At 40.6% G+C, this 20,721-nt stretch overlaps 1 protein-coding gene across 3 annotated transcripts in view; it reads left to right on the forward strand.

Moving 5' to 3' along the window:
- The window catches only part of DPYD (dihydropyrimidine dehydrogenase), a 616,437-nt gene that overhangs the window by 380,983 nt on the left and 214,733 nt on the right, over positions 1–20,721 (forward strand). For all 3 annotated transcript variants that reach the window (XR_007775327.1, XM_050960937.1, XM_050960938.1), the window contains exon 13: positions 8,344–8,559. Coding sequence is in view for 2 of the 3 variants with exons in the window: in XM_050960937.1 (XP_050816894.1) it covers positions 8,344–8,559 (216 nt within the window). In the remaining variant the exon portion in view is untranslated. The remainder of the gene's footprint in view (positions 1–8,343; positions 8,560–20,721) is intronic.

Below are 20,721 nucleotides of genomic sequence, written 5' to 3' on the forward strand. Positions count from 1 at the left end.
CATGGGGGGTCGCGAGCTGTCAGCCTCCACCCTCAAACCACACTTTTCCTCCAGCATTTATAATGGTGTTAAATGTATAAAAATGTGTTTTTAATTTATGGGGGGAGGGGTCACACTCAGAGGCTTCCTATGTGAAAGGGGTCACTAGTACAAAAATTTGAAAAAAACTGTTCTAAAGGAAACAATCCCCAAGACCTCAAATATTGGGTAACCGGTTGAGTCAAAAGGGGCAACAGTCTGGTGTTAATTCATATCCCTGAGATATAGGACTTCTCCTATTATGCTTTGACAAATATGTAATATTAGAATGAATAAGTGCATATTTACAAAGCCTATTCAAGTTCATTAAAGGATCCACAGGCAGGGGATAATACACTGCAATTCAGTACAATTTTTTAATTTGAATAGTGCCTTTCATACAAAATGCTTTGGTGACTGATTGTAAATAATAGAATTACACAGCTAAATAATAGAAAAGAGAGTGAGTATGGGCAAGGAAGAATAGACAGGTTTTCAGATGAGATTTTAAATGAGCGAGTCAATGAAGTGGAAAGATGCAGGAAAATCATTCAAGGCTGCAGAGGAGAAGGCTCTCAGTAAAAGAATGATGTTGATGAAACTTAGCATTTTTTTAGTGCTCTGTGTCTTGAAGGCACTACATAGACATTGACTATATATAATAATGCCATGAGATAGGTAGTTAAGTAGTTATCCACAGCTAGGGAAACAGACAGAGACAGGTGAAATTACTTGCTCAAGGCCACATAGCGAATCAGTGTGCAAGTTTTAAAATGCGGGATCTCCCTGTCTCCCAGTCCTGTGCTCTTTACTACAGAGCACACTGTCTCTGCAAGAGTATCCAGATCAGAAGAAAGAAGATGACTGCATGCAAAATGTTTGTGGATTTTTGGCATACTTTTCAAAGAACTATGGAGACATGGTAACCAGGAATCTGAATTCCCATAATTGTAGACTCAACTGATTGACAACAAATTAGAGAAGACTCTAGCAAGAATTTTTTATCTTCTTTTTCTAAAATCGGGGAAAGAATTATTATAAATAAACTTGTGTCTACAGGTTTTCTTTTACTATGTGTGCAGTGTCAGGTCCATCTTCATTATAAATCTTATTTTTTCCTTTTAGGAACCTATATAGCATTTTAATTTGACTTAGTAAATTTAGTTCCTTTATGAACATTGTACTGAACAGAGAGGTTGTGAAAAGCAAAACAAACATAAAAAAGGAACAAAAGGAAGTGTGACAAGAGGAGAGGAAGATAAAGCTGCAAGGAAGCATTGCTTCAGACTGTTGAACCCTCAGCCTCATCTTACAGGAGTGCATATTTTGTCATTTTGATTTACTCCCCTGGGTTCCCTAATTCTTGTCACCACCTATGCCAGCCTCTTGGGATGAAAGACCCATTTTGGACAACTCCTCGTTGGGCCAGTGATCATCAGAGATGTGGAAGCATAGTATCAGGCTGTTGGAGATACTCAGGCTGTAAAAGTGGTTTCCAAACCACTATGACAAAACAGCAACAAAAAGTCCTGTGCCACTGTCTGACAAAGTGGGTATTCACCCACAAAATCTCATGCTCCAATACTTTTCTGTTAGTCTATAAGGTGCCACATGACTCTTCGTCGCTTTTTACAGATCCAGACTAACACGGCTACCTCTCTGATACTATGACAAAACAGACAGCAGTGACCCTCGTTAACAGGGAGTGGGGCACCAGGAGTAGGCAGCTTCTGGTGGAGTTAATGCATATTTTCATCTAGGTGGAGTCACATCTGTTTTCTCTCTCAAGGCAGTTTACCAAGGGTGCAGAGAGAGTGCAGAATCCTAATGTCAGGTGAAAAGGTCTATGCCTGGAGGTGTTTCAGTGGATGTCTGGCAACCCTGGTGATCAACTGCAGGCCAGCATGCAGCAAAGCTTTCCTGTTCTTACATGGGCACATTCAGTCTGCATATCCCAAATTCCTTTCATTAGGGGAGGTTTTTTTATCTTGCACAAGCCAAGTTTTATTTATACAAAATCACAGAAAGCACATTTGCTGCCTTTAGCTAAGATTCCTTTGAAACAAAATTCATTTCATGTGGCAGTGGAAGTAGCTTTTGAAGATTAGGTCATCGAGCCAGGAAACAGAAACAGGATGACATGGCTTAAGCAACTAATCAAATACTGAATTTTGAATACAGAATATTTTCAGCATACCAGGATTGAGCAGTTCATGAGCAGTCCATAGGCTGAAATGTATTTACATTCCACATTTGAACAATTTTGAATAATCAAAAAATTAATAAGTAACTGCAGTCTGCTTGCAGAAAGGAAAAGAGGCATAAGTTTACTATGCACCACCCTTTACTCAGAGCAGATAGTTGCATAGTCTAGCCTTGAGTACATTGCTTGTTTTCAACTGTTTGCCTGACTCTTCCAATACCACCACTTCCCATTAACTCCTTTGTTTTCTTTCCATACTGTACTACGCATGGTTTATACTCTAAGCTCCTGTCCTTCACTTTGCACCAATAATGGTGCCAGTTCAGAATGAACATCTTGTCCAGTAAAAACTACACTGAGAACACAGGCCACCTAACAGCTAGACAACAGTAATAAATTTCTGTCGTTCCTGACCTACACCAGATTTCAGCCTGTGACCCTGAGGTGAAAGGTTTTGTACCCTAATACCAAATTTCTGAGCTGTCCAAGTTTGTTTGTTTGTTTGTTTGTTTAACAGCAGAAAGGAAATATAGCAGCTGGTTACTCAGATAATGAAATATTAGGTCACAATAGTACCTTGAAGTCATGGCGCTGAGTTTGTGGCAGTGGAACTCTGGCGTTCCCCAGCAGGTGCTCTGCTAAGCACTATGACTCAGGTAGGCATGTTGCCTCTCAGGGTATGTCTACACTGCAGTTAAAAACCCATGGCTAGCCCATGCCAGCTGAATCAGTCCTGTGGGGCTCAGGCTATGGGGATGTTTAATTGCGGTATAGATGTTTGGGCTCTGTTTAGCACCCGGGCCCTAGGACTCTATAGGGAAGGGTATCCCTAGCCTCTGTTCGCCCGACGTTGGGAATGGACAAGGGATGGATCACTTGATGATTACCTGTTCTGTTCATTCCCTCTGAGGCACCTGGCATTGGCCATTGTCGGAAGATAGGATAGTGGGCTAGATAAAGCTTTGGCTTGACCCAGTAGGGCCATTCTTATGTAGGGTGGGAGGGTCCCAGAGATTGAGCTGCAGCCCAAGCTTGAATCCCTTCACTGCAATTAAACAGCCCCTTACCCTGAGCCCTGCAAGACCAAGTCAGCTGGGACAGGCCAGCCACGGGCTTCTTATTGCAATGTAGGCATATCCCAGAGCTCTCGGGAGCATTACATCTTGAATGCACAGAGTGGCTTGTATGGAAGGGAATGGTTCGGTAATTACATTTTCCTCCATAATCTTACCGTCTTTGGTATGGCTAGCAATGTAAAGGTCACTACCCAGAAAAAAGTTCATTGCCTCAGGAAATTTGGTCCCAAATGGCTGGAATCTGATGAAATCAGCTTTTCTCAAGCAAATTTTGCCATTTTGGATAACATTTTCTAACAGCTTCAATTTTTCTGTTGGCATAGCTCCTTCTTCAGTTGTGTTACACCAGCCAGGAGTTTGGCCCAACTTGCCACTTCTGGATTTGGACTCTACCTGGGATGAAAATACAAAGAGTCAGATGATTTGATTCCAGCTTCTTGAGTTTGAGAGGACAGGAGTAGATTTTGAGGTTCTGCATCAAGACGTCCTTTCATTAAAGCCCCTCATAAATCTATAGTAGTTTTCATGCCATCCCCAGCCCTTTAGTAACATGCATAAGAGAAAAATGTAGTAAATAAGCTCTTTAAAAACAAAACAAAGGGCAGCAACACAAGGGTTGGAAGATTTTACAGAACATTTAGAGTATCATCTCCATCCTTACATAAAAGAGGTGTTTTTTTGTTTTGTGTTGTGTGCTTCTCAAGGAGTTGAGAAGCCCTCCACCTTTTTCCCCCCTCTGGCTTTACTGACTCAAGTTCAAGGTTCTTAGGGTATGTCTGCACTGCAATTAGACACCTGAAGCTGCCCCATGCCAGCTGACTCAGGCTTTCAGGACTCAGGATAAGGGGCTGTTTAATTGCAGTGTAGACGTTCAGTCTCAGGCTGCAGCCTGAGCTCTTGGACCCTCCCACCTCACAGGGTCCTAGAGCCTGGGCTGCAGCATGAGCCCAAACATCTACACCACAATTAAACAACCCCTTAGCCTCAGCCTCATGAGCCCAAGTTAGCTGACATAAGGCAGTCACGGGTTTTTAGTTGTAGTGTAGATATAGCCTCCGTGGCACAGACCTTAATTCCATCCATCATGAACTAGATAGGATACTGCCTAGTGTCCATTCATGCAACTCCTACACTTGCCAGTTCTCTAGGGTGTTTATTCTCCAAAGGCAGAACCCACTGCCTACTCATTACATTTGCTATGCTTAAGAGCAAGAGAACACACTTGTAATGATCGAAGCTAAGCCACTGATCTGGTCAGTTCTTAAGGATTGCTGTACTGTAACAACACCTTCAAAGTGATTATGGTTAATCAAATATTTCCATTGTTTGTAAATGAACATTATTTACTTGATAGTCAAAAGCCAGTTATGTTAGGGTTGATTAAGTCAGTTCTGGGCAATCAAATGTACAATGAGTCCATGTGCAAAGATTCCTTATAATTTTTTATTGATGCATGCATTCATATGTATATTTCCTCTTTTTTAAAAAAAAAATCAAGTGGCTGAGATATCTTTAAAACTGTTAGGAAACATAACTACAACATTTATATTGCTTGCTCTTCTTTGGTCCAGTTCCTAGCTACCGATCCAGAATTAGGGCCTTATTCTGACACCTTTACAATACTCACATCGAGTAGTACTTTACTACAGTACTCCTGTCAGATATGCCTGATACACACTATAAAAAAGAATGTGCAGGAGCCTGGATGAATACTGAGCCAGTGATGGCAGGTTGCTAAGTGATACTGCACGTGGAACACTTTCACTCTATGATTACTGGAGTCTTCCCTCTTTAGTGTATCTAAGCAACCATTGTATCTTATGATACAGTTAATCCCAATATTGAAGCACTTGTTCATGTCAATAGTTCTAGTGGTTCTAAATGAGTATAGGTTGCAGCATTGAGTCCCAGGTACCTTAACCACCCCAGAGGTTGATGGGGTGTCAACTGATGTTGGTTGTCATTTTGGAAATGGTATATTAACTCTTCTACTCCAGGGTGTTTAAAAATATGAGAACATTAATAATTAAAATGCAAATAACACTGGTCTACAATTTTTTGAGAAGTCGTCTGCTTCAGAGATAAAATGTGATATTTATTATGTATTTTGATGTGCTGAATTCAAATATGACAATTAAAACAACTGATTGGCTACTGTTTCTAAGATATTTAAGTTTTTACATTTTATGTCTACGTATATTGTGTAGATAGTAGAGTTTTAATCATAAATTGTAAACCTAGGTCTTTTCATGTGTTTATGGTTGCTTTACATGATATTTCACCTGTCCTGTTTATGTAACACTTTAAAAATCAGCAAAAGGGTTATATAAATAAAATTTATTATGAAACAAAAGGCAAAAAACTATTATGTACATAGTTTAGTCCTATTCAGTGTCTACTCGGCACTTCTTGGCTTATCTCTTGTATTCATTAAATGGAGCATCTCGTCACTGTCCAGCAATAGTCTGCAAGCATTGATGGGCTCCATTTGCCCTGATAGCCTGCCAGGAGATTCCACTGCTGTAGTCTGGAGCCCAACAGCTCTGCCTTACTCTTGAGTAGTTCCAAATCCCTGACAAGGTCATTCAGTTCACCTTGTGTTATGAGCTGTGGTTCAGAGGAGGAGGATGGGAGAAAATGTGGGTCCTGTGACATTGATGGTTCAGGACCAGAAGTTTCATCCTCTTTCTCTTCCTCGTCTGACTCAAGTGAGAATGATTTTGGTGCATCAGGACCTGGCAGTCCTTCTCCATGGGGTACTGGGCGTATAGCTGATGGAATGTTTGGATAATGCACAGTCCACTTTTTCTTCTTTGACACACCTTTCCCAACTGGAGGCACCATGCAGAAGTAACAATTGCTGGTATGATCTGTTGGCTCTCTCCCAATCATTGGCACTGCAAAAGGCATAGATTTCTTTTCCTGTTCAACCACTGGCGAAGATTTGTTGCACAAGTGTTGCAGCATATGTGTGGGGCCAACCTCTTGTCCTGATCTCCAATTTTGCAGCCAAAATAAAGGTGATAGGCTTTCTTAATGATAGTGGTTATCCTGCGCTTTTGTGATGCAAAAGTCACTTCACCACAAACAGAGCAGAAGTTATCTGCACTGTTCACACAAGTACGAGGCATCTCTGCTCACTCTGGCTAAACAGAAATGTGTCCCTTTGCAAAATCAAACACTGACAATAAGAGAGCACGACACTGTATGATTTCTGGAGCTGATATAGGGCAATTTGTCAGCAGAGTGATGTAAGCTTCATTATGATTGCATCATCCATGACTTCTAGGCATAACATGATGCAATTCATATCATGTATGACACAATAGCAGCTTCAGATTGCATCATTCCTTGTTTTGCCTAAAAAGCAAGTACTGTCCAAACCCAGTCATAGATTTATTCATAGATCCAGTCAAAGTTGTATTTTAGTCATTTCTGGTTTAAATTGAGATCCTTCCCTTTATAACTCACTTATCCTCCGCCATTCCCAAGTCAAGGGTCGTATATACTGACCCAATAGCATATCTTGAAAACTAGAGCCAATCAACAATTTTAAGCATCATTTTCGTTCTCAGTGACCCAGAATTAGTAAAGTTGGACTACATTTATTTCAGAAGCATTTTGGCTGTAGAGCAATGTAATGTGTAGCTGCTAGAAACAAGATTTACACAATTTTTTTTAAATAGAGATCTACCGTATATACTCGTTCATAAGCTGAATTGTTTTAGTAAAAATGGGAAGCACCAGAGAAGTCGGTCGGCTTCTGAATGGGTATAGAGAGGGAGAGGTGGGACACAGCCCCTTCCCTCAACAGAGGGAACAAGGAGAGGCAGCACAACCAGAAGGGAAGAGGCGGGGCCAGAGTCTCTCCCCACAGCCTCCAAAGCAGCTGTAGCTCCGGGGCTGGCAGGCTGCAGCCATGCCGCTCAGCCGCGCCCCCCCAGAGCAGGCTATGACCACGCCACCAGACACACTGCTCCTGTGCCACCCAGCCCAGCCCGCTGGAACATGCTGAGGCTGCGCTGCCCGGTTTGGCCAGAGACATCCTCCCCTGGCCCTCCCCAGCTCAGGTGGGAAGCGATGGGATTGGGAGAGTGTGGGGGTGCCAGGCTAGGGGTGGGGTCATGTGAGCATGGTCACAGGGGTTACTCCCCTGACTTCCAGCTTCTCCCCCCCAAAAACATTTCCCCACCGGCTGCTGTCCCAGCCCATCAGGGTAAGCAGCTGTCATGCCAGGACACTTTAATTGCTTAGATTTACTTCTGTGCCTGTGGATGCTCGAGGTAAACTAAACATCTCTGCCCACCAGCAGCTTATCCTGATGGCCTGGGTGCTAAAGTTTGCTGACCACTGAATTATAGGATCAGCTTATGAACGGGTTATAAAAAATTTCCATTTTTACTTATCCATCTTAGGGGGGGAGGTTGGCTTATAAACAAACCGGCTTATTGTCGAGTATATGGTATTTTAAAATTGCTGGGAAACAAAGATTTTACTTATGAAAGAAAATAAATGTAGGTGTAAAACTGAGGTCTCAATTCTGCAAAGATTTGCTCACATTTAATTCACAGACTGTGAATTGTTACACTTATTTCAATTAAACTTTAAGGGGCATAAATCTTGGCAGCATTGTGATCTATAGTAGAATACTCACTTGCTCAGTCCCATTGCGTACCTTTGGTGTTCCTTTAGTCAATACTACAATGTACAGGCTTCACAAGGCTTAGTTAACCATGGCCTTGGAACATTAACTCAGAGTGTCTTTGATAAAACTGTATGTATGCATGTTTCATTGTAACTGTTGTTTTAACAAAGTGATTTTATTTCAGAGTAATACACTGAAATAATATTTCAGCATCAGCCCTTTTAAAATGAAGATGTTTGATGTATGCCTTTTGCCTATGACCAGCTAAATGTTTTAGTCAGTTTTCATCACTGCAAGCATAAAATATTAGAATATTTTAAGTGTATGAGTGATACACTCATGCTAACAAGAAATTATATAAAATTCAGATGAAAAAAATATTTGTATATTTGTTTTTACAGTCTTTATACGGTGCTGCAGTTTCTACTACTCCAGAATTACCTCTCTTCTATACTCCTATTGATTTGGTAGACATCAGTGTAGAAGTGGCTGGACTGAAGTTTCCAAATCCCTTTGGTCTTGCCAGTGCAACTCCAACTACTAGTTCCCCAATGATTCGAAGAGCATTTGAAGCAGGATGGGGATTTGCTCTGACCAAAACATTCTCCCTCGATAAGGTAAGGAAATATTTTAAGGCATATGTAATTTCATGGTATGTTCTAGTCATGATCTAAGTGTTTTGAGAATATAAATAAGTATTAGATTCAGTCAGCTAAAAAGCTTTTAGGGTTCTATTGATATTCTACCTACTTTTCTACTATTACTACTCAGTTATTTGCTTCTGGTAGTACCCTTTGAGGGCTTGGTGCTATAGAGCAGTGCTTCTCAAAGCCAGTGCACCACTTGTTCAGGGAAAGCCCCTGGTGGTCCCAGCTGGTTTGTGTATCTGCCCCATCCGCAGGTTCGGCTGATCGTGGCTCCCACTGGCCGCGGTTCGCTGCTCCAGGCCAATGGGGGGCTGCAGGAAGTCGCGGCCAGCACATTCTTCAGCCCAAGCACTGCTGTAGAGTCCACACAAAGTACTGCCTTCATTCCAAAGCATTCCCAGTCTAAAAAAGACAAAATGGACAGATAGACAAAGTATAGCAAGAGAGGATTCTGATTGCTTAATCAAGGTGGAGGCTAGCCTCCTTTTAATAAAACAATGTTTGATAATGATTTGTTTCTATTTTGCTGATAATACATATAGACTATCCCCATTTAACCCGCAGTCTTACCATTACTAATCAGCTAGTTGCTTTTAGGAATTGTAATGGAAATGGGTCTTCAGGCAGGATTTGAATTGAACAGCTCACAAAGACCTTTCCACGTGTAAGGGCTATCAGGATGAAGTGAAAGAAATGATTGTGTGAGCAATGGATTTATGTATCTATGTAGCTGTTGGAATCACTAGGGGAGTTTAGGAATGGTAGCAATATAAGATAAGACAGAAAGATAGGGAAGAGCAGGGTTTTACTGAAGGCCTGGAATGCAGGGACAAGAAGCTTGAATACAAAGCAGTAGGAGAGCAGAAGCTAGTGTAAGACAAGGTCAGAGTGATGGCAAAGGAAGTTGATCTTAATGACAGTATTTAGTACATATTGGTAGTGGGTACCATGAGTTTAAGGCCAAGAGAAGGAGGAGGTTGTAGCAATCAAGATTGGAAACTGAGGGACTGAGTAAGAATTTTAACTATAAACACTGAAAGAAAAATACAAATCTTAGAAATGTTTTGGAAGACAAGGCAACATGTTTTGGACATGGCTTGACTGTGTGAGGAAAGGAAGAGGGAGTCAAATATGATCCCCAAGTTGCAGGTCGGAGTAGTATGGAGCATAGTTGTGGTGTTGAAAAGCAACAGAGAATAGGATGGACTTGAAGAGAGCTTGGAGGAAAGATAAGGAGCTCAGCTTTGGCTATGTTAAGCTTCCTGTGGCAGTGAGAAGATGTCAGTGAGGTAGCTGAGATACGGAATTGGATGGATGGGGACATGTCAAGAGGAGAGACACAAATTTGTGAGGCATCTCTGTAGAGATGGTAGTTGAAATAATATGAGTGAATGAGATTATCCAGAGAGAGTGTAAAGTAAGAAAGGGAGCAGTGAGTGTGTCCTACCATGCTTCATTACAAAATATGTGTGGCCAAAATTTGATCTCAGTCATACAACCGGTATGAAGCAACTCCCTAGAAGTCATTACTACTTTGGATTTATACCTAAGTAATGGAAATCCAGAACTGGCCCATGGAGTACAACACATGTAGAATTTTGTTCTTATTGAAACATTTTAAGGGAAGAGGCTTAATTGAAGCATACCCTGCCATCAGTGTTTGCAGAGAACTCCCCTTAATTCAGTTAATTTCAGTTAATTCAGTGCCTAAATTGATGGCAGGATCCAGCCAATACCGAGAACTGTTTATTAATCAGATATGCCTACAGTCATGTTACCTTGCACTGTGACTATATCAGATCTCATATGTTAAGCAGGTTAGTATTTGGGTAGGCTTCTCTGGAGGAACACACATTACAGGAAGTAGTCTTGGCCTTCCACTACACATCAATTTTGTCAGATTCAGTACTGAACCAGTGACGTATCATGGGGCTCCTGTAGTCATTGTGCCGCTAGAGGTGAGGCTTTTACTTGATGTCTTTCAGATAAGATGTTCAGTAAAACCAAGGTTCTGAAAGTAGTCATTGAAGATCCCATGGTATTATTTTAATATAAGAGAAAAAGGAGGTTGAGCGAAGTGCCCTTGACTCATTCAAACTTGGATTATTAAAATCTGCCTTGGTAAATTTCCCTGGAAGTCTTAGTTTGATATAGTATTATTCATTTCTGGCCCTAAGCTCTGGAGTAGCATTGCTGTGTGCTAAAGAACAATTGTCATGTCCCACCCAAGAGCTGGCCGAAGTAATTTTTATACCATTATATGCTTTACAATACCTCCCAGAGGTGCTGAGCCTTAATGTTTGTGGTGTGCTTTGAGATACAGAGATGTTAGGTGCCAAAAGAAATGCAATTGTTTCTATTTATGTATACAAAATGTTAATGCTATTAAACTACTAAAAATATTTCAGATAGGAAGACAAGTTCAACAGTTCTTATTTCAACAATGAGTATTACACAGAGACTAAGTTTCTTTAACACTTGAACAAATAATCACAATTTTGTCTGGAATAATATAGGTCAGTATAATGTACAATTGTCTTTGATCTGTTTAGTTAGCTTCTGATTACACTGATATAAATCCTGTTCAGTGTTCAGAAGGGAGCTGGAGACTCTTTGCCTGTAGAACAAGTGTAAGTGGAGGTTATGTGTGGGCACAAGTAAATCTGTGTGTCACTCCTCTGCAGGAAGTGGAAGACTTGGCTGTGTGCACCAGTTTACTTACTCTCATACATGTTGGGTAACAGGGTTTGCTGGTGGGAGAGTGTTGGCATGTCCAAGAAGACATAGGCTTAAGCATTATCTTCAGAAAGCAAATGAAATCAGCTCTACCTAGCATTTACATACAATGCTCTGCACCTGCCCTGTGCAGGCTCAACCATCTAATGTTCATTTTTATATACAGTAAAAGTAAGTCTTCACTGGAATAAAAAACCCGTGGCACAGCCACAGCTAGCCCTGCTCAATTGACTCAGGCTTCAGGGGCTCAGGCTGCAAGCCATCACATTTAGACATTCAGGTTTGGGCTGGAGCCCAGTCTCTGGGACCCTCCTGTCTTGCATAGTTCCCTGGCTTGGGCTCCAGCCTGAGCATGAACATTTACGCCACAATTTTACAGCCCCACAGCTGGAGCCTCATGAGCCTGAGTCAGCTGACCCAGGCCAGCCATGGGTGTTCAGTTGTTGTTTGGACACACACTCAAGAGCCAAGCATAAAATAGCCTCTGTGACTATGGAGAGTTCTGCGGCAGCGGAAATGGTTCCCGCCTGCAAAATCTATGTACCTTTTGGTAGTCACTATATAATGTAATTCCAGCATTATATAGTGACTATATAATGTAATTCCAGCATGATGTGGCTGCCAGTGACTTCCCCTGTATCAGAGATATAGTCTGTGTGCCAGCACCTGGGAATGACTATGGTGTCCTTTGGTACTTTACTAAAAATGGATGAGGTGAGGCAGATTCCCAAGTTGACAACTGTCATGGAGTGCAGTCAGAGAGAAGAGCAAGTTGACAGAGAGAGAGATGGAAAAAGAGTACAGTTGCATCTAAAGCCTTAGCCCCAGAAGGAGGGAGAAGGCAGGAGCCAAGATGAAGACTTGTCAGGACCTCAATTTACGTAAGGATTAAACAAAGATTGTGAATAGCTAACCAACTACAAAAGCAGTTTCTCCTCCCTTGGTTTTCACACTTCAACTGCTAGAAGAGGGCCTCATGCTCCCTGATTGAACTAACCTCGTTATCTCTAGCCTGCTTCTTGCTTGCATATATATACCTGCCCCTGGAAATTTCCACTACATGCATCCAACGAAGTGGGTATTCACCCACGAAAGCTCATGCTCCAATACGTCTGTTAGTCTATAAGGTGCCACAGGACTCTTTGCTGCTTTTACAGATCCAGACTAACACGGCTACCTCTCTGATAATTTACGTAAGCTTTACTTCCTCTGCAAGCAGCTCATTAACTCACTAGCATGAGGTGCTGCTGCTTTTTTTCCTTTTTGGTTTGACTTTTTGCAGAAGGCCAGTATGTCTCTAGACAGGTCGCACCAATAAATGTGGCCCTCCAAGCCTTCGGCAGCCCAGAAGAATGGGTGTAATTTTTTTTTGGCCAGAATTCCATTCTAAAACACCAGGACAGCCCCTCCTACAACCAGTGGGAGCCATCCAAGGTTTCTGTATCCCCTCTTACCCAAGGACAGCAGATCTGCAGACATGGTGCCACAGATGATGCATCTGTTCCTCCAGACCCAGAGCTGCTCTTACATCTCCCCTACAGTACCCTATATGCCACAGAGAGCAACAGCACTACTCTGTGTCATGTAGTATTAGGTGTCTCCTCAAACATTGCTCCACCCCCCATACAGCAGAGCCACAGTAGTTCCACTGTGCCTGGGGCCTTTTGTTTTTGGTGTATATGATTCAGCCCTATTGCATCATGACATGTGTTCTTGTGCAGTATTACATTATAATTGTAACATACAGACAATCTAAGTCATATCTGAAATTCTCTCACAACATTTATGTGCTTAAATAGATGCTACTGTAAATATTTTAGAAGGTACATGTTATTACAGTGTAAGACAGGTGATAATTATAAATATTGGATTGTGATATATAAATATATGTATATAAATGTAAAATTCATGGATGTTTCCAAAGCAAAGTACAGTATATCTGTGAATATCTGTACTAATTAATATCAAGTAGTTCTGATCTTTTAAAGAAACAGGGATCACTAATTCTAAAGCAGATTCTCACTGGGCAAGGAAAACAACAGAGGACAAATATGCCCATTAAGCACACTCTCTTCTTTGTCCAGCTATACTGAAAGAAGGACAGGAGGCACTTGATATGGATTTAATCAGGCCACAACTTTATTATTACATGTCTGGGACTGCTTGGCAGATAAAAGTGTACAGTGCAGGTAAACCCTGTTTATCTTGTAATTACCTGGGGGGAGGGCTTCCACCAGCTCCCCCTCTTTTTTCCATCCAGGTCCTTCCAGCTAATCCATTGCCGGGACTGTCAAGGTTCCTTCCCCACTCTGAACTTTAGGGTACAAATGTGGGGACCTGCATGGACACTTCTAAGCTTAATTACTAGCTTAGATCTGGTTCACTGCCACCATCCAGAAGTCAGTGTCTGGAGCACTTCCTGTCCCCCCAAAACTCTCCCCTCCCTGGGTGGCCTTGAGGGACTTCACCAATTCCCTGGTGAACACAGATCCAAACCCCTTGGATCTTAAAACAAGGAGGACTTAACCATTCCCCCTCCTTTCCCCCACCAATCCCTGGTGAGTCCAGATCCAATCCCTTTGGATCTTAAAACAAGGAAAAATCAATCAGGTTCTTAAAAAGAAAGCTTTTAATTAAAGAAGAAAGGTAAAAATCATCTCTGTAAAATCAGGATGGAAAATACTTTACAGGGTAATCAAATTCGTATAGCCCAGAGGAACCCCCTCTAGTCTTAGGTTCAAAGTTACAGCAAACAGAGGTAAAATCCTCTCAGCAGAAAAGGACATTTACAAGTTGAGAAAACAAAAATAAAACTAATCCATCTTGCCTAGCTGTTACTTACAATTTTGAAACATGAGAGACTGGTTTAGAAAGATTTGAAGAGCCTGGATTGACGTCTGGTCCCTCTTAGTCCCAAGAGCGAACAACCCCCAAAACAAAGAGCACAAACAAAGACTTCCCTCCACCAAGATTTGAAAGTATCTTATCCCCTTATTGGTCCTCTGGTCAGGTGTCAGCCAGGTTTACTGAGCTTCTTAACCCTTTACAGGTAAAAGAGGCATTAACCCTTAACTATCTGTTTATGACAGGGACCTTACCATCCACCCCCGCCCTTGTAGGAGGGGTAAGGTGGGCTATAAGAAAGGAGGGGGAGTTCAACCATAGTAGCTCCAAACCCCATACCATCCCGTTCCTTTAACCAGCACCTCCTTTTAAAGTCCTTCACCTGGCTATTTATCTGGTCACTGGGTGCCTTCCCTATGGAGTACCTGCACTGGACATCTGCCCCAAGACTTACCAAATAAGTTGCAACATATAGCCTACCACCTTTTGTGCTCACCATAATAAGTGTTCCCTAAAACCTCCTGTGGGGAAGGCGAAAATAACCCATTCCACAGAAGCCAATATGGTGGTGAGGGAAAAACTCCTTCCCAGCCCCCCTAAAAAAGAGCGACTAGCACAATGCCCACAGCAGGTTCAAACCAGTAGTGAAAGTAAAACCCATGTCTTACCGGCATAGGAAGAGAAGGGGGGGCACCAACTAAAGGGTACATGTGACCTCCCTACATGACCCTCTATGTGACTCTTCACCGCCCCCGCCCAGCTGGGGCCCCCACACTCTTCCCGTCCCCCCCTCTGCATCCATCCTGTGTCACTAAGGGTGGAGGTGAGGGACTCTGTCCTCCTCCTGCTGCTCTGGAGACAGGGCTAGGGGGCTGAGGCAGTGGGGGGGGCATTACAGCTGCCAGAGGAGCTGCTAGCATTCTGCTCCTTTCCTTGCAGCCCCTCCCAATGACGAAAGGAGCAGAACCCCCAACCCTCTCCTCCGGCCAGGCTGTTGCTGTGTTTTTTCTGGCCTACTTGCACTACTGGTTCAAACCCACCTGATAATCACACCTCAAGGGGAGGGAGGCTAAGTGCTGCCTTAACTGCACTACTGTCTTCCTCTGGTAAGCCTGGAAAACGCCCCCTCCTGCTTTCAGTACAGGGTGGTCATTCTCTTCTCTTTCCCCCAAACTTACTTCCCTCCCTAAGGTCTGGCTGAAATACTATTTTGTCTTATTCAGAGCTTCTGTGCTTCAAAGTTACTATGTATAAATTCTGTTGGTAAGAAGTTAGAGAAAAAAGGTGGAGGGGAAGGAGAAGATAAAATAAAGTCCACATAAAGAATTCAGTTACTTTAAAATACATTTACCTATATTCATATACCAATCATTACTACTTTCAGAACCATTTCTGAAAAGCAGATAGCTACCTGCAATGGAAGAAATCTCTTAGCTTAATTAAAAAGAGTATCATCTCGTGATAATTCTTAATAAGTCTTGATATATTGGAGGGCTTTTTTTTTCTATCTGGATATTGCACCATACATAGAAATGGAATTTCTCTTAAATCAAAATCCATAGTCAGAAAATTTATAGAAGACTGTTCTTTAATTATTTTTTAAATGAAAAGTTGAGACATCTACTGTTCTATCTACATTAGAGTTCATTTTTAATATATTCTATTAAAGAGTTTGTATCAACATTTGTAATTTTTTTAAAACTATTAATTCAGTTGTTGTGATGGTTTCCTCACTTCACTGTATAGCTAAAGGAGCAAGAGAAAAAAAACAAAAGTGGAATTGCAGAATGTTCACTTTGATTTTTAGATGCTTCCTTCACTTGTAAAAATTTAATTCTGATTAATCAGAGACATCTGTCTTTACTCTGTTGTGACATGCATTGATTTGTGATGCTGTCACTTTCAATAACCTAGAAGCCATTGCCTTTATTAGGAGTACCAGCAGAAATAAATGTGTAGACTAACTTCATTCTAAACCTCCAATATTTTTTCATTTTGTATGCTGCAGGTTGCATTGCCAGTTTTAAAAATAGACTAATGATTAAAAGTGAATTAAATTTCTACTAAAACATTATACTGCATGAAAGTTTTTACTCATCAATTTATATCTGTACAATACATAAATAGATTTTACAATATATTTTCACAAATCATATCTAAATGAAGGATATTGTATATTGTGCATTAATTTGACCCAAAAGTACTACGTTTCTGCATGCTGTTATTACACACACTGATTCATGCTTCAGCTAGTTGAGTATGTGTACATTTGTACTCCTTGTACCTGTCTTTATAATTATAGGTGGTAAAACTGTGTTACAGTGACATATTGTTTTCCATAACATTAGTATTTCACTGACGTGAACCTGTGTTAAAAACATACATATATTTTGAATGATATTACAACACAGTAATATAGATTAAAGTAGTTATATGTATGGTGCCAAGCCAGAAAACTATTTAAGATGTATTAAAATGCAGAACCTTGACATTTGAAATTCTGATGTTCTTAATATGACAAAGGTTATTCTGTGGAGTTTTGCTATAATATGAAATATTAATATTTCACAATACAGTTTTGATGAAGTACAATTTACCTAGCTTGCATATGATAAAGAAATTAAATGCTTACCAAGGGAGTTCAGCGAGAATTAGAGTCCTGCCTGAACATCTGCTTGAAGTTTTATTATCTTGTCCTACTGACAGCATCCCTCCCTCATTGTTTTTCTAGATTGACAGCTGAATATTGCATTGATTTCTACAGCAAATATGTTTAGGTGAACTATGTTTCCTTTTTTAGGAATTTAGAACATGCTTTTGATTTTCATCTTATAATTTTTTTATATGCTCCTGACATTTGTAGATGCCAGATTGAGGTCTAGTATGCTGTAGCGAAGATAGACCATTGACTTGCTGCGAAATGCCAGTTGATATCTCAGTAAACAGAAATATTACTATTCTTTATTGTGTGGCCTGTATGGGCTTTCTTTGGGGAGACAAATGATCAGATTGTTAATGTCAAATATAAAAAAGATGGTTTGCCTTTCTACTAAATAACATCAAGGACAACTTTTATTAACTACATTCTTGAACCAAAAAAACCCCAGCATTTTACAGGATTTCTTAGCACACACAGCGTGCCTGTGACTTGAATTATTTATTGTTTTACAAATGCTCAAATGATTCTGAAAATATAAACTGTGAACTTGAGAAGAGTTGCAATGAGGAATATTGCATTCTATGGCCGACTGACTGATTTTTAGATTTAGATTTTTAAAGTATAGCAAAGATTAACAAATGAAGTAAAAATGATCCTGCGGACATAAAATAATATGCAATTAGCATTAAACAACTCACTGTGTCTAAAAGATTCTATTTAACTTGTATATTTAAATAAAGAAATGTTGCTCAGTTACAAAGAGAAGACGTTCATGCTGAAAATTTGAGCAAAAGGCAGGAAAAAAAGTCTTTCACATAATCTTTCAGTAGCTCATTTCCCTGGTAGGATCAGTTTAAGGGCCAAATTCTCTGCTTAGCCTAGCTTTTGCCCAGCCCTGGCTTGCTTTTTAAGGCATGTTAGAGGCTGTTCTCAGCTCAACTCTTTAGGGGCCCCAAAGATCATAGTGCCAGCTGAGGAATGGCAGAGAGCTCTGCATTCCGCTAGTGCCACACCCTCTGCGCCCTACCCCTCTTACACTAGGAGTTGTTGGGGCATGACATAAAGGCCACCTGTGTCACCTCTAAACCCATTCGGATGTAAGAGGATGTAGCCTGGCTCTTGCATACCTGTAGCAGCACAATGGAAGTCGAGGGACCAGGTAATCTATCTGTGAATATTTAGTGTATTGGGTATTTAAAAAGGGGGAGGACCTAAATTCATCCCTGGTGTAACTCCACTGAAGTCTTCCTCCTACTGAGGTGTAAGTATTGATCCTACTCCTTGAAGTCAATGGAAGGGGGAGTGACTACAGGTCCATGTTTTTAAGGATAATTTTTACCATAAATGAGTCAGATTATATTTCAGAGTAGCAGCCATGTTACTCTGTATCCGCAAAAAGAATTCAGATTATATTGTCTACCATTTTGAAGCGCTGAAGATAGTGGAATATGTTTGTAAAAAAGCAGAATTCAGAAGTCCTTTAAAGAAAAGAAAAATTCCCATTTGTAGAATGGATTTTTCATGGTGGCATTTACAGTTTTATGAAATAAAATAGCCACATCCTGGTGATTTTGAAATATTTTGCAGCTGCTGGACAATGGGATGCACACAGCACAAAACTCACAGAGAGGAACTCTACTATTCCCATAGGAAGATATACAACTCCATGACAACTCTGCAATGGAACACAAAGTGGGATGTGGCATGTCAGGGTTGTGGTCAGTGAATCTGCACACATTATAGCTCCACAAGGAGTGCGATGCCAGGCTGCATATCCTATTTGCCTTTCTTCCCACCTCCCGAACCTAAAGTAGCAGCCTAAGCTAGTGTGCTGGTTACTGGAAATTGGGACTGAAGATTCAGTCCTTGAGCCCCGTGCATTTTGAGCACATTTTTCTTTTCCCCAGGTTTTGACTCAAAAAGCCCAAATGCCTGGCATGAAGATGACCTCCTCAAGGCTGCAAGCAAAACTGACTATCAGTGGCAAGTTGTGTGTTATTTTTTAAAGTAGTGAACAATTTCCTGGATTATTTAGTTTTGAATAATGCTTTTTAGGTTATGTATTTTCTTTCATTTAATCAGTGGTTAAGGCCAATGGGCCAAATTCAACAAACTGAGTTTTATTCACTCACACAAAGTCTAAATTTGGCCCTTTAACTTTAATGTTGAAAGCCTTTGGCAGCTTATAAATCATACTACATTCTATAGAAGAGTTCATACATTTGAATGAGACTGATTCTGCTCTCACTTACACTGGTGTAAATCAAGAGCTATTCTAGTGAAGTCCGTAGAAGTACAGTACATCTCTGTAAAACCATAGTTATGAGAATCTAGTACTGAATGTTCTGCTAAACACATCATCAATGCATAGGGTCCAATCCTGCCAGATGCCTACACTAAATACTCCCAGTGACTTCAGCAGGAGTTTCATGTGAGTAACAATGCTGCAATCTGTCCTACATAATATATGCCATGCTCAAAATGGAAAATGTTCAATAAAGATGCAATTTAATAATTCAGTAGCATTAGCAACACATGTAAATCATTACAATTAGCTAAATCTTGGTTAAAAGTCCCAAGCATTTCCCACAGGGCCGGCTCCAGGCACCAGCTTATCAAGCAGGTGCTTGGGACGGCCACTCCGGAGAGGGGCGGCACTTTCAGGTATTCGGCGGCAATTCGGCGGAGGGTCCCTCACTCCCGCTTGGAGCAAAGGACCTCCCGCTGAATTGCAGCAGATCGCGATTGCGGCTTTTTTGTTTCGTTTTGTTTTTTGTGGCTGATTGGGGCAGCAAAATCCCTGGAGCCGGCCCTGATTTCCCAACAACTTGCTTTTTTACAAATCATCTCAAACTAAACAGGCTGGATATTCTTGTATTACCTTTGTATAAAATAAATGATTCTTTCTAAAGTGTTTGCCAAGTGTTTTTTTTTAAATGGTTACAGTGGGTCTGATTTACCGAAGTGCTGAGCACCTGCAGATCCTGTTGATTTAATTTGTAGTGCTCAGTGCTTCTGAATATCGGGACCAGTTAAGGTGACCAGATAGCAAGTCGGAAAAATAAGGACACTTTTTTTTTCCCCTCCCCAGGGGAAGGAGCGGCCGATATAGTTGCCTATATAAGACAAAGCTCCTAATATCAGGACGTCTGGTCACCCTAATCCCAGTATCTTGAAAAACATACATATGTAACATATTAAATTTTGCAGATCACAATTGATCAGCTACAGTAAATTCATATCCTATAGGGAGATTTACAACAATCTTGACAATACTTGAAATAATTTTCTATAACAAGGGATTTCAGTTAAAAATACAGGATCTACATATGGTAGAAATTAACAGGGCTTATTTCTGAAATTTAGAATTTTTTTTTATTTTAATATTCTTAGTTCAATGTTTTGTTGAACTATTTTTTGTTTGTCTATATTGACATGTAAAGTTTTTCATATCACAACTCATTTAAGCTTTTGCTTTTGAAGTAACCATTCTGCCTTTTATCAGAACCCTTTAGGTCTGTAGTTTTAGCCAGGATTAATATGGCCCATTACAAGAGATGGAATTTTTCCCCAAACTTTTTTTTAATCATTGTGTGCACCCTGCTTTTTCACCAGTTTGTTTAGGGTACTTTTCCCATCATTTTTACACATGCACATTTTCATGTCCATATCAAGTCACCTATCCTGCAAATGCTTAGACAAATGAGTAGTTCCATTGACTTAAAGTTAAGCAATTGTATAAGTGTTTGCATGGCTAGGGACTAACATATTTTTACTTTGTATCATTTTAGCACTAAACTTAATTTTAAAATGATTTGTAATGTAAAAGTATTGGTCTCCTTTTGGCTGAATTATTTTTCTTTCCAGCCATATTTTTTTTCTTCCCTCTTTCT

Source organism: Gopherus flavomarginatus, chromosome 7 (genome assembly GCF_025201925.1).
Source record: "Gopherus flavomarginatus isolate rGopFla2 chromosome 7, rGopFla2.mat.asm, whole genome shotgun sequence".
Classification (NCBI taxonomy): domain Eukaryota; kingdom Metazoa; phylum Chordata; order Testudines; family Testudinidae; genus Gopherus; species Gopherus flavomarginatus.